The sequence below is a fragment of the Pleurodeles waltl genome, chromosome 9, assembly GCF_031143425.1.
Source record: "Pleurodeles waltl isolate 20211129_DDA chromosome 9, aPleWal1.hap1.20221129, whole genome shotgun sequence".
NCBI classification, from domain to species: Eukaryota; Metazoa; Chordata; class Amphibia; order Caudata; family Salamandridae; genus Pleurodeles; species Pleurodeles waltl.
Genome location: NC_090448.1, coordinates 209,775,247 through 209,789,547, shown reverse-complemented (window position 1 = coordinate 209,789,547; position 14,301 = coordinate 209,775,247). Strand labels below are relative to the sequence as shown.

At 41.1% G+C, this 14,301-nt stretch overlaps 1 protein-coding gene across 4 annotated transcripts in view; it reads left to right on the top strand.

Annotated features, from left to right (window-relative positions):
- The window catches only part of PXK (PX domain containing serine/threonine kinase like), a 317,799-nt gene that overhangs the window by 118,620 nt on the left and 184,878 nt on the right, over positions 1–14,301 (top strand). For all 4 annotated transcript variants that reach the window (XM_069206554.1, XM_069206556.1, XM_069206555.1 and 1 more), the window contains exon 4: positions 12,993–13,179. In XM_069206554.1, coding sequence (XP_069062655.1) covers positions 12,993–13,179 — 187 coding nt within the window. The remainder of the gene's footprint in view (positions 1–12,992; positions 13,180–14,301) is intronic.

The window sequence follows — 14,301 nt, the reverse complement described above, 5'->3', positions numbered from 1 at the left end:
GGATCTGTGTTCACCAGCAGGGTACCTAGCATGAGGGAATACAAAGTGCAGAAGATGTGGTGTGGAAATGGGGTAGTATGCGTCGTTTCTTAATAGTTACCTCTTCTGTAACTAAAGAAACATATTTACCTGAATGCTGTACAAGCCCTGACATCTCTGATCACTTTCGAAGCACTGCTGTTGTACTGGTGTTTTAATCTTGAGTAGGATGGCCTTGCCAGGCATCGCTGTTCTCATATTATACAGTTTCCTAATATCATCGGCTTTCCTTGAAGGCTGCCTTGCTTCTCTCCTGCTCATGCGTACCAAATTGTTTGAGGAGTGTGTCAAATCTTCTGTCAACAGCAGTTACTGAATCGTATTTTGTTACCAACCACTTTTCAACTGTCTCCTTTCTCCCAGATATTAATGTTATGGTTTTTTTGCTGAAGTGCTCGCTTTCCACTTCTGCCATTTGAGTGCACGGCAGCAGCCTGGGGAATGGGGGATGTATTGGGGGTGGGGCGGCAGCTTCCATTGATGGACCAGATGCAGTGGCAGCGGGCCTGACCGATTTGGGAAGGGTTGACTCTACCCTTCCAGTGAAGTTCCACACACGATATGCAAATGCTGTTACGCATTTTTTGAACTCCATGATGTAGCACTTAAAATCTCATTCCGTACAATCACATATTGAAACACAACTACTAACTTTCATATCAAATCTTGATGTAAACTTGTGGAAAAACAATAGCATATTTTTTTCCTGTTCCTCTTACTTTTTTCTCGACATGCTGATATAGCTTTTCTACTTTTTCTGGCCCTGCCCACTTGCCTCGATCAATAAGTAGACCTGAAGATTATTGCTTGACAATAAATTGCATAAATGTATTTTATTTACCCTACACTGGTTTTTTTCATGATCAGTTTTAATTGCATTTCCCATACTCTAAGAAAAAAGGTAATAAGTTGACTTAGCAGGTGATTGTGAAGCATCATCTTTTTACGTCTTCGTATGTTTGAACAGTTTGCTACGGGGTTTTATCTTACTTTTTGTACTCTGATTCTCCTCTGTTCCTTGCTTGTTGGTACCATTTTGGCGCTGATTACAAGATACGCACATTTTTTTGCGGTGAGATTGCTGATAATGTTTCCGACCCTCATCCAAGCACATAAATCCAGCTATTACAAAGGAGTTCCCACCGAATGGAGAATAACTGTAAGGGCCTGTTTTTCCTGGGCACAATTCAGCACATTATCCCATTTTCCATGGGGATTAAGGCTTTCTTTTAAACTTGGTCTGATCAGGTAACAAATTAGCAGTGGGGCCTATGTGGGTAGGGCCTGGGGGGGGAGGATACTTGCATACTTTTACAATATCTGCATTTTACACAGCCTTGAGAAATGTGATCCCTCCTCCTAATAATGTTTTGTATTTACCCAGGTTTGGTGCTTCAGGCCATTTCTTTGTGTACTGCATGCAACTGTTGTGACATGATGCAGATCTTTTGTTAGATAGTCCGACAGGTGCCACAGATAGATGAGACACATCCACTTCCACAGTTGTCCACCACTTTCTCTCCTTTTGACTCATCCGTTTAAGATCCTTGTAGCCTAATGTCTGACTCTAAATCGGGAGCCATTGTTGGTTATCACTGACCCTTTCACTACTTCCCTCAAGCATAAGGTGTGGAGACAACCCTCCAGTTTCTATGTCTGTACACCAAAATATACATTCAGTATTTGAGTCCGTGTTTAATTGCCTGCTAATGAAAGACCTCGTGGAGAAAATAATGACAAAACACCATAATATGGCACCGTATCGACATATCTGCCTATGATGCCTCTTCAGGATGTTTTAGAAATTCTTGCCTTCTTCTTTATTTAGAAGATAATACCCTAGAATGTCCTCTATTGATGTGAACAGAAGCCATTGTCTGTAGTGTTGTTTATTAACCTTGACTTCAAATTTCTTTCACTTGTAGTTTAAGCAATCTTTCTGCTTCCTGCTAGTATGGGAGTAGGGACTTCAATTTTACCCGGCTGTTTCAGACCTTCTTCTAAGTGATTATGTAAAATTGCAAAGATGAAAAGATATCAGAGTTCAGTAAAATTCATACTTCAATATCCTTTTATAGAAATGACATGCACATTTGTGTAATGTGCACAACTCTTTCTAGAACTGTTGTAGACAATAACAGAGGTATAGTTTTAATTATTTTCATGGAGAATTTGAAAACTGCTTCTTTCGTAGATTAACTTTTCTACTTGTTAAGCACCTGTGCTGAGAGGAGTTTGTGTATTGGGACGCCAAAATGTTTTACAATACATCTAAAATATCATACAATTGTAGAATATGCATTGAATATATATTGCATGAGTCACAATCAATACAGAGGTAAAACCTATGCACATTTATTCAAGATATTTAAGGCTTTTGTACTGGTACCTTGCAGCATGCTCTAAGCACAGCTGTAGCTGGGTAGGCTACAAAGGTAGCTAAGAATCCCAGTGGCTGCAAGAACATGTCTCCAGACCTGTGTTTTTCTTCAGTTCCCACCTTGTTTCTGAGTTTTTCATGTAATTGCCATTCTGGACAGCCTTCAGAAGTTTGCTGAACTGTAAGTGGTTTCGTTCTGGCCTCTAATTAGGGACAAAGTCATTTCTGTTCGGTTAATCTCCTGGGCCTTTGCTCCAACAGTCCTTGTTTGTGGTGCACAGAAGTTGGAATTTGATTAAGAATTCTACTGGGAGTCAGTGGAATCGTTTAAAGACAACTTTGACAGCATCCACAGCTTAAGACATAGTCATGTTATGTTGTCTTACTCAGCACTCTAATGGGTTTTAATAAGGTCTTCGTAGATGATGCTTCACAAATCAAGGCTCCTCTTTAACACGACCAAAGTAATTCCACTCTGTTTTCGGGTTGAAGATATGGAAGGGTTTTCTGAAGCACTCCTGTTTCCATAGATTAAGGCATGGGGCCTGATTTAGATTTTGGCGCATGGGTTACTTCTGCACAACTGTGACAGGTATCCAGTCCCCCGAAATATAAATCACATTATTTCCTATGGGATTTATATTTCAGCAAATTGGGTATCCTTCGCTGTTGTGACAGAGTAACCAGTCTGCCGAAATATAAATCAGGCCCATAGTCTTGCCGCCTGAGTCAGCACTCTCTGCAACCTGATAATGTGCTTTTGGTCAGTCTTTGTAGTTAATGTTGCAGGAATCTAATCTCTAATTTAATGCTGCCTGAGTAGTTCCAATCTTTCTGTTCTGGGATCCCCATGCTTTTCAGAGGTGCTCTCTTTAAAATGTGAGGTCCTGCAGGGGCCTGCACTTAGCCCCACTCTCTTTAATATTTGTTTGATCGCTGGCCTCCATTGTCAAGGAATTTGGTGTGTCCATTGTATCCTAATCTGACTACATACAGCTGGTCGTCTCTCTAGCCCCCAGTGATGACTCCCAGCATCAGCTGGTTCCCTGTCTTGAGAAAGTGGCTCAGTGGATGGCAAGCTGTTCACTGAAACTTAACGGAGACAAAACGGAGCTGATGCTAGTGGGGAACAATGTATCACCACTTGCCACAGTAGGCCTGCCAGGCAGTCTAGGGACCCCACCAGTGCCATCGTCACCTATAAAGTGTCTAGGAATATGGCTGGATAGCTCCCTGTCAGTGGAAGCACAAGCAAAAAAATTGACTTGTACATGTTTCGCCTTGTTGAGAACCTTGCATATAATTCTGCACTTATTACCTAATGTTTTCATAAGAATCGTAGTCCAGGCACTTATCCTGTTGCGCCTGGACTACAGAAACTCCTTGTATCTGGGCTCACCCAAATCTGTCTTAAAGAGACTCCAAGTGGCCAAAATCCTGCAACCAAAACAATCAAGTTACCCAAATTCCCATCAGCCAAAGATGCCTTGGCCCCTTTGCCCTGCTTACTAGTGGAAAAAAAGAATAACATTCAAGACACTTTGCATATCTCACAGGGCAATTGATCACAGGGACCCAATATGATTAAGGCTCTTCTTACACCCCCAATAGGACGTTCAGCTCCACTAACACTGGTCTTATGAAGGTCCCCCACATTAAAAAAAAATCTAGATGGGTAGGAAGGTCCTTCTCTTAAATATCCCCCAAATTGTGGAATGCAGTGCCCATTGGCTTGAGAACAGAGCCCCATGAAATCAAATTCAGGAAGCTTTTTAAAACCTGGCTCTATGACAACTAATTCTGTTAAACATTAATAGGCAGAATAATGCTTACTCTCGCAGTACTGGGAAGCCTTGGGGTAGCTCTACGTGCTTTACAGATTCACATAAGCTAAGAATTTCAAGTATCAATTACAAATTCAAATTCAAACTTTTTTTAAATTAAATAACTCCCTTCCTGCCTCTCAACATACTTGGGGAAGGGTGGGAGGGATAGTGCTAGCCTCCTTGTCTTTTAGAGTTCACGATTCTCTGGTCACCCATGCTTTGAGAATCAGCTTTTTATGGCAGGACAGGAGGCTAGCATTATGCATGTTCAACGCCTCTAAAAGTGAGAGTTGAAACATGCTCCTCAGGTTTAAAATAAAATGCCCTTAAAACCTCGACATTTGACCAATCCGCTGCTCTCATTAACTCTTCCAGTCTGGCTCCTACTGAATAAACCCTCAAAGCCATTGCTCCTCTGACCCCAAAGATATATAGACCTTTCAATGTCCATACCAGACTCATCACCTCTTTCACCCATCTTGCTATAGTAGCAGCAGATACAACCTTGTATGGCTTTACATATGAGATCAATACCTGTTTTACACCCTGAGCATTCTTGATTCACACTCTTTCAAACATTCCATCAAGCAAAACTTAGGATACTTCTCAAATCCTGGTTAAAAAAATCATAGACTCTGATATAGTCTTGGTTTCTCTCCAAATCAAAAAAAAAACACTCAATCTGGCTGATAAAATCTACTTGAAATGTTGTCTAAATCGTGAATGCCCAAAACCTGTCTGAAAGAAAACAGACATAATAAAGTTTCTAATTTCCATGGTAGTTCTCTTGAGGACAAATACCTATTCTTTGACCATGATTCAAACTTCTGTAATACCTAATTTCATAACGAGATCTAGGTGGTCTCTTCAGAGGAATATCTTTTAAAACTCTGCAAATCAAAGTGCTTCTCCCAGTGGATAAATCATTTATCAAAGGTTGACCTGCCGCAGCAGCTGGTCTGTAAGAATTTTATAGTCCTGTAGAAAAATCCTTTGGAAAACACATCTGGTAAAAAACTAGCAACTTCTAACTCATCAGCTTCCACTGGATCCAAATCCCTCTCAAAGTATCAAGGTGACCAGACATCCCATGCCTTTTTCTACCTTTTTCTAGTTCCTGCTGCCTGTAACTCATTGGGAAGTTCAGAAGCTTCCCCTGTAATATCTCCAAATCATTCTGATCTCCTGATATCTTGCAGATGATGTAGCTGAAATGTTATTGCTACCTTTGACGGCACAGTAATCATCTGTAACAATCCTTGCATTTTGTTTTTATGAAGTCAACCAGGTAACTAAAGTGGTGCACTGAAAGCCTATATTACCATGCATTTATTTAAGAATAGTGATTTTTAGGTATAATCAATTAATTTGATTTCATGTGTTTTCTAATGATGTCAATATTTTTCACTAAAGCGATAATGCATTTTTAAAAATATACATTTTTAATTGTTACATGTTAATGTTGAAAATGTAATTCCCCATAATATCTATTGGAAAGATATTTTGTTTTAAATTGACTGTAACATGCACACTGACAAAGCTTACTAATTAATTAAAAGGTTTGAATGTCATATGTGCTCTAAGTAGCATAATTGAAAGTGCCATTTTAATTCACTTTAGTTAGCCTATGCGAGGCCTGTGTAGAAAAATGTTTAGTCATTCTTTTCAACAAGACTTTTCTTTCAGCCTTTGTTCCCATAGAATGTTCGCTTGGAAATAGATGGCCTATTGTTTAATGCACAGTGAGCCTGAGAAAGCAACCTTGAACCCAATACATTGAAGAACTGTGGAAATGGACCATATACACTTGTTTAAAATCGTACAGATGAGCTAAGATGGATGCCATTTCCACGTTGGTAATGGGAATTTAAGATTTCCTAGTTATCATGAAGGAAAGTTTCAATTATTTTAAGGACACGGAGGTGAGGATTATGCTTAACTCTTCCTTTAATTTCCACTCAGCAGCCTTAATAAACATTTACATGTTAAAACTACAAATCCCAAAAGTCTTTGCTGCAGTGAAAAAACAACTGTAGAGATCTAGTTCCATAAATGTAGCCATCCACGTTCACACTTCTTTCTTTAAATGTGCTGCCTGATCCCGGTGACTTTCAAAAATCCTGTTTTTGATCCGATCCTGAGAAATGAATCAAACAAAAAAAAATAATGTAAGCCAAATCTGAAACTCATAACCCGACATCATGATCACTAGCCGAATACGACAAGGAGCAGAAAAAAAGGTAATGAGCTGTACCATCAAGAAAATAAAACATCATATCATACACTGTATATAGTAACACCATAGAACATCCAAATCAAACTGTGTATACTTATCCTCACGGTGAACTGCCAAACTGTTGGGAGGGTGAACACATAGAGAAAAAGTTAGGGAGGGATAAATCCTCGCCTCCGTGTCCTTAATAGAATTGAAACTTTCCTTCATGATAACTAGGAAATTTTACATTCTGTGTCAGGACCGGAGGCTCGGATTATGCTAGTTTAAAGGTGATTGACGACAAGAGCAGCCATGGTTTGAAATAGAAAATTTTAAAGATCGATTCCGATGACCAGTCAGCTGCTCTGAGGATGTCTTCTAACTTACCTCCCAAAGAAGGTAAAAAGCTTAAAAAGCCATGGCACCAAAAGAGAACATATCAATCCTCAATTGTTGGATGACCCATCAAACCCAACGGGTGCTAGTAGAAGATGACACTGGTTTAAAGAGTTTCTTGAAAGAGATGAACAATTGAGCTGTCCCAGCCGGGTGATACTCTTCGGTCATGGTCTTATATGCTCTCAAACAACAGACCACACATAACTTAGGATGGTCAGGAAAAGTGGAATAATGGACCACCCTGGTATTGGATTTAGTTAATCTTGAGATTGTTAACGAAACTCCTTCCGGAGTGAACATACATGCCATGATATCCAAAGCCCGAACATCTGAGATTCTTTTGCAAGAGATTAAACATAATAACATAGCCAATTTACCAGAAATTTCTTTACGAGTGAGATACTGATTGTTCTTACCAAGACTGTATGGTTTGTAACCCTACATTAACATCCCAGAGTGTGGAGTATCGCGGCTCAGGAGGAATCAATAACCGAATGCCCCTGAGGAGATGACACACCAAAGGGTGTTCTCCTATTAGGACATCATGAAGAGGAACGTGTCCAGCAAAATTGGCAGATCTGCATGCGTTTATTGTACGATATGCCAGTCCTTTGTCTGGATATGTCTGAGCACTGACCTCCTGTGGTAATATCTCCACAGCGAGCACCCCACCCCTGCCAGCTGGCATCAGACTATGACTAGATCCAGAGCAGACCCAAAAATGGCTCTGCCATTCCAGGTGTGTGTGTGTGTGATCGAGCCACCAATGGAGCTCTGTGCGAGCGTCCGGACAGATGGAGATCTACTGGGCATATGTTAGGTCTCACCTGAGATGTAGAGCCTTCAGGCGCTGCAGTTTCCAATAATGTAGGCCAGGGAAATATCTCCTGAATGGAGGACGAAAGGAGGCCCACTCTCCTGGCAAGGTGACATGAAGAGATTTTCTCTCTCTTCAGCGCTCTCCGCAGCTCCCTGTGAGTCAACGCCATTTTCTTCTGGGGGAGACGAAGGGATTGTTAAATTGTGTCTATCTCGAACCCCAGACAGAGTATTAGTTGGACCGGGGTGAAGTCCGACTTATGACAGTTGGAGAGGAAAACCAGGTCTTGTAGGACAGTTTTTGTCACATCCAGTTGTTGAAGGGTCTCCCTGTTCTGGTGCATCAAAAGAATATGATCTAAATAGACAAAGAGTCTGACTACCCCTGGCCCGCAGCCATTCCATAACTGGTCTCATCACCTTGGTGAAACACCAAGGTGCCGAGGACAGTCTGACGGGAAGGCATGTGAATTTGTAAGCCTGACTGCCCCATTCGAATTGTCTGTGAGGTAGGGAGATAGGCACAGTAAGGTAGGCATCCTTTAGGTCGAGTCACACTGGCCAGTTGTTGGGTAGAAGGATGTCCCGGAGGAGGTGAATACCCTCCATTTTGAAATGTCGATACACCACCCATTTGTTGAAAGACTGGAGGTTAATATTAGGTCAGAAGTCTTGTCCTTTTTCTTGACCACAAAAATGTCCTTGCAGTTGGGCATCCCAGGCACGCCAGTGTCCTTGTCGTCCCCATACTCAATCTCATCCAGCCTGGCTTTCTTGGCACCGGCTTCTGGTCGCTATGGTCTACTCGGCCCAGCTCACCCCTATGTCCCCATCAGGGTTATCTGAATCATCCCCGCCTTTGTCATCTGCCCTCTGGGGGAACAGGAATAATCATCAGGTGTAACCACAGGTTGGGTAGCTGCTCGCAGTTCTCTGTCCAGGCTTCTTTTCAGAAGGGCCCAGCATAATTGCTCAAAAACGTCAGAAGACGAGGTTGGTGCTTTAGCACAGGCATCTGCTATAGGTGAGTTCTGAGGGCCCTGTGCATTGAGAGGTGGCAGCGGCCTTGGGCCTTCCCCAGCTGGGGGTGTCAAAGAACTTCAGACTGCCAGCTCTAGCAGTTGTTGACTCAGGGGTTGTAGGGCTTTAGCAACCACCCGCACTAAGGGTGCATCAATTACATCCACCAACTCCTCATCAATAGCTTATAGGGAATGGGTCTCCTCCACCAATTCCCAACTTGTATTAGTCTGATTGGCTATGATAGATACAGTATATAGCAGCCAAGGAACGAGGAGGAAAAAAAAAACCTGGACAGACCAGTTGTTATCAGAATTACCTTAGCCAAACCTTATTTGTTAAGCGCCAGGCAAAACACTGGCAAAACAACTCTTGGCTTTGACAAGGTTTGTTGGCAGGAAACGTGAAAAGGAGAAGAGCTGCTGCCCTCTAAATAATAATAGGAAAGGGTGAGCTACATAGAGGAACCGCTTATCTGGAGCGCATATTAAGCCTGGAGGCAAAAGGAGGGCTGGCATGCGACCACTGGTGAAGCGAAAGGAATCTGTAGCAACGTGTCAGCCCAGGAATTCGAGGAATATATGGAGTGCAAGAGGGACGCATCTCGATTCTTGGAGCCGCGTGCCTCCAATGCCCCAGGGGGTCCTCGAACAACACTGAACTGGAATAGTCGCCACTGACCAGAGTGGTGCGCTCCTAGGGGCTGCCGCGTTAGGTAAAAGGAATACCCCAAGATACTCCTGCAGCCTCATTGAGGAGCAACGCGCAGAGGTAGCTGATGATCCCGATGGTTATTGCCTCTGAGCGCCTGATAAGGAGCGTGGCTCCCAGAACAGAAAAACTGAAAAATTACACAGTAATTGTACAAAATGAAATAAACCTCACAATACAATTATAACAGTGCCGAAGGTTCCACTAAATACCAAAAACACACATAAGGAAGGAGAAAGGCACTTATCTGGGTGCTGAGCAGCGAAGAAAGAGGGAGTTTGGTCCAGGGTAGCTGCATTTATGGGACTAAATCTCTATGGTTGTTTTTTTCACTGCAGCAAAGACATTTTGTGCTTTGTAGTTTTGACATATAAATGCTGTTTATTGAGGCTGGTGAATGGAAATTAAAGACAGAGTTAGGCATAATCCGAGCCTCCAGTCCTGACGTAGAATTGTTCCCGAAGTTCCAAATGACTGTCATATGATGGACTATGATTGGACAGGTAAACCTCCTGATTCATGTTGTGTGACAGACTGACAAATCATTGTGCATATTAGACTTTAATATTCCGTACCCCAGATGGATTAGTGGCAGATCCCACTTGAGCATTCTTCTTGCTTTTCCCTGATTCATGCTAAGAATGACGTCCAAATATAAATTCATCCTGACACCCTGCTCCAGAAGTAAACCTGTTACGAGTTTCAACAACTTTGTGAAGCATCATGGTGCTAAAAAAAAAGAAAAGGGTAGACCTTCAAACTGAAATAACTGACCTTCACACCCGAATCGAAGAAACAATTGACTTCCTTTGTTATTTAGAATTGTGAAATAAGCATTCTTATAGTTTCACCGACTGATTCCCCTTCCTGCAAAATGACTCTCCCCATATGAACTCCTTTCATTTTGAAGTGTCTGTAGACTACAAATCATTTCAACTGCCTTAGGTTTATTACTGGTTTCCAACCCTTATCTTTCTTTTCCACCAAAAATAGAGTACTTAAACATTTTCTTTCCTCTTCTGGCACCATTACAATTGCTTCCTTTTCTAGCATCAAATGTATTTCTAGTCTCACTATCTCCTCTTGTTCCTGTCTGAAAATGAGCTCTCTTGGTTCCTTTCCTTGAAATGTCTCTTCCCCAAACTTTCTAACATAGCCCTATATAGCTACAAGTACCCAAGGTTATTGAGTCATCAATTACTCACCTTGGTTAACTGCGGACTGCTAACCACTTCGTCCTGAGGCCCTTCCGTCTCTACCTCTTTGAGGATAAAAAAAAAAGTCTCTTGTTTGATATCCTCTATGTCCTCCTCTTCCCTGATTATATAGGGCTCTTGCATTTCCGCAGCTGAATGCATACCCTCTCCTTCCAGCCCTGCCATATAAATTACCTCCACTAAACACCTTTCTCAGAATTTTGAGCTTTATCTGAAGCTGTGAAGTTTGAAAGATAGTTTCCTAGGGATTTGACCATCCCTTCTCCTAATAACAGGCCTTTCGCCTCCAACGAAGATTCTTTACAAGCTAAATCGCTCAGTTTTGGGTTTATCTTCATCAAAATTGCTTTCCTTTTCTCAGCAGTTAAGCTTGCATTTGCATTTCCAAGAACGCAAATGGCCATCTGACTCCATCTCCGAAAAAACTCTATATTAACATAATTTCCATCAATGTGTACCTCCTCAACCACGGCAAAAATTCTTGCTAAACGACCCAACACATCCAGAAGCTTGTCTTTGCACTGTTTGAGCGCACGCTCCAAACGCTTTTTGGAATCTTTACGCAGTTTAAATAAATATGTTATTATGTCTGGGTCCAGACTAGGAATCATAGTTACTTTCTCACCCACAACCGGTCTTGAGCAATCTGCTCTCATCACGTTTCGCTCTTCCTTCTGTGATCTGTCAAATGTCTCAATGTGAGCTGCCAATGTGTCAGTGGCCACCGGTCTGAGCTCCTCAGATATCTGACCTCCTGAAATATCAACATGCTCACTACCTACTTCCACTCATCCAAATCACCAAACTCCATCTCTGAATGACTATTTATAACCAAATCAAGGATGTACTCATCACAGTCTCCTCTCTTTATTTCTGAATTGTATGTTCAAATACCTGATGCCCTGCAGGATTAACATGCCATTTCAGCATGCCGCTATGGGCACCTTGTTTCTGAGTCACTTGGTACTCCACTGCCAGAAATCCTCCACAGGAACATACCTTTTTTTCTTTAGGCATTTCTCACCTGGTCTTCTATTCATACATTCTTTGTCATCTGACAAGGACCAAAATTCCTCTTCTTCATTTCCCTTAAATCTCCTCTTCCTATTATCTTTAAATGAAGATTTAACTGTCTCCTTTTCTAAATCTTTATTTCTTGCCTTACAGTTTCTCTTAACCTAGTCTATTCTCGAATTTCCTGTTCCTCAGATATGTCAGCTATTTTACTTAAAATGTATTTATACCCTCAATAATTTAGTATACAAAAACTCTTTCAAATAGTCCGTCATCCTTTTAAATCCGCTCTCTGTCTTCGTCAGTAACGGATTGTTTCCTCAACAACTGTTTTGATTATCAGTTTTCATAGCTCAAGGTGTTCTGAAATTGGGACTAAGGTTCTTTTCTCTGAAATCGCGTTTATTTTTAAAATATGCCCTATTTTCCTTCAATTTGCATTTGTACATAATATGGCCCCCTGCACGCCAAGATTCTTGTGTTCGGTGCGCGGCAGAAGCTAACTTGGCCGCCCTCCTCTTTGCTATCCGGTCATGCATCTTGCCCCTCAATCCATCCTAGGAGGCTATGTTTAAAAAAAAGATAGGTTGTGACTTAGTTAAAAACATCCTAATGTCTACTTATCCTACTTACCTTGTTCAAATTAATACCAAAACACACTCCGCTCCTTAATAATCCATAAATTGTATTGAGCCCCAGATTATCTACCAAAATCCACTCCTTTATGAATACACCATTAAATCACTTCACACATAGAATTATGTATGCATAGCACAACATACGTATCTGCTCAGAAGCATTAAACAAAAGAGGGAGAAGATGGAATGTTGTCCAATTTATGGACAGAATGTTGTAAAAGTTCCTTGAGTCATGCAATGTTAATGTTTTGGAACATTGAAGTGTTTGCTGCTTGGAAGTGGTAAATAAAAGTTAATGCATAATGCTCAAGATCTCTGGTTTTGTATAGACATAGCTTGTGGTTTGTGCACATTAGAACGTTTTTGCTTTTACTTTGTGAATATTTCTACTTCCGTTTTAGATAACAAACATAGGATATAAGGGTGGGTTCAATTAACCTTTCCAAGCAGTCAACACTGAACATGTTTTTCTTCCTTTAAATTAGCTCACAGTCTATTCGATATCATGGGTACACCTATCTTAATATGTAAACTGAATTGTGCTTGATAGGTATACTGCTAAATTTTAAAACTGAAACATTGCAGTATTTGTCTTGAAATAAAAGTTCAATCATAAAATTAATAAAATATCCAAGTGCTGTTACAGTGTTTATTTTTTTTTAGCATCTTCTACGCTGAAGACAGCTTCACATGTTTTTATCTTTCTTTTTTAAGATCTCAGGTTTAAGTCTACCTCTACCTCCGAAAAAACTCCTGGGAAATATGGATCGTGAATTCATAGCAGAGAGGCAGAAGGGACTCCAAAGCTATCTGAATTTCATCACTACAAATCACATACTGTGTAATTATGATCTGGTTAAGAAGTTTTTAGATCCAAATAGCTACTCTGCAAACTATACCGGTAAGTTAAAATGCCTCTCTCCCAGCAAGCTTGCCAGCGTTATGGCTCAGCATTTTGTCCTTTTACCTGCCCTCTTCATTTAGTGTCTTGTTCACCCATCAGTCCTCTTTTCACAGCTCATACCACTTGTCTGCCTGATTCACAAACACACTAGACATGCTGCACAGCTCGCTCCTTGTCTTTTTCTTGAATTGAACGTTTGGAGTGTTGTATGTCGTTAATACGGCAGTTTCCTACACCAAGCCCCTTCCTCATAACCTCACAGAGCCTGCCTTTGACCATATTATGGCTTTTAAGTTTGAGCTCTACATTAGTCCTTGTATATATGTTAAAAAATAACACTCCTTCCCTCTATCTGTTGCACCTTTGCTTATGTTCTCCTAACTCCCTGCCTACCACCACTCATCTTCATTCATCTATTTTATGCACTTTTTCGTTCATCATGAAACCCACAACCTCACAATTTAAACCCTGTACTTATACACCACTCCTCACCAATCCTTCCAGTTGGGTGCAATGTCACTTTGTGTTAAGAACCCTGATTGTTCGGATCATGATAAATCCTCTCTACATCTGGACTCCTCCAACAGTTTTAATTTGTTATCATATTGCCTCAAGGTTATTGTTCTACCTAGTGGGAACCCTTATAGTAACGCTCCTTAAACATCACCCATCCTTCGTCCAGAGAAACTAGACTTTTGCCATTCTCTTCTCACTTCTTCACAGCACTTGATACTTTCTGCATCCCCTTACACCGTAAAATATTTCCTATTCCAGTTGTTTGTAAAAATGTTCTATTCTTTACCATTCACTGGTAAATGTAATGTGCTTCTTATTCCCTAATCTGATAGTGATCAAAATAATTTTCAGTAATTGTTTGTCCACGTATCTTCTTTCCTCTAACAGTGTCTTTTTATGCCTCTACTGACTATACTTGCGTCCCTTAGACTGATGCTGCCCCTTCTGTTCCAAGCCTCACTCTGGGACTACCTTGTGGCCATCTATGTATGAATCCTACAACAGAAGCACAAGAGGAGCGCTTGAGAAACAGAACTGTCACTTTCCAGTTCTGTTTTTGTCACTAAGTTCACTGTGGTTCTATCACCATATTGTTGATGTCAC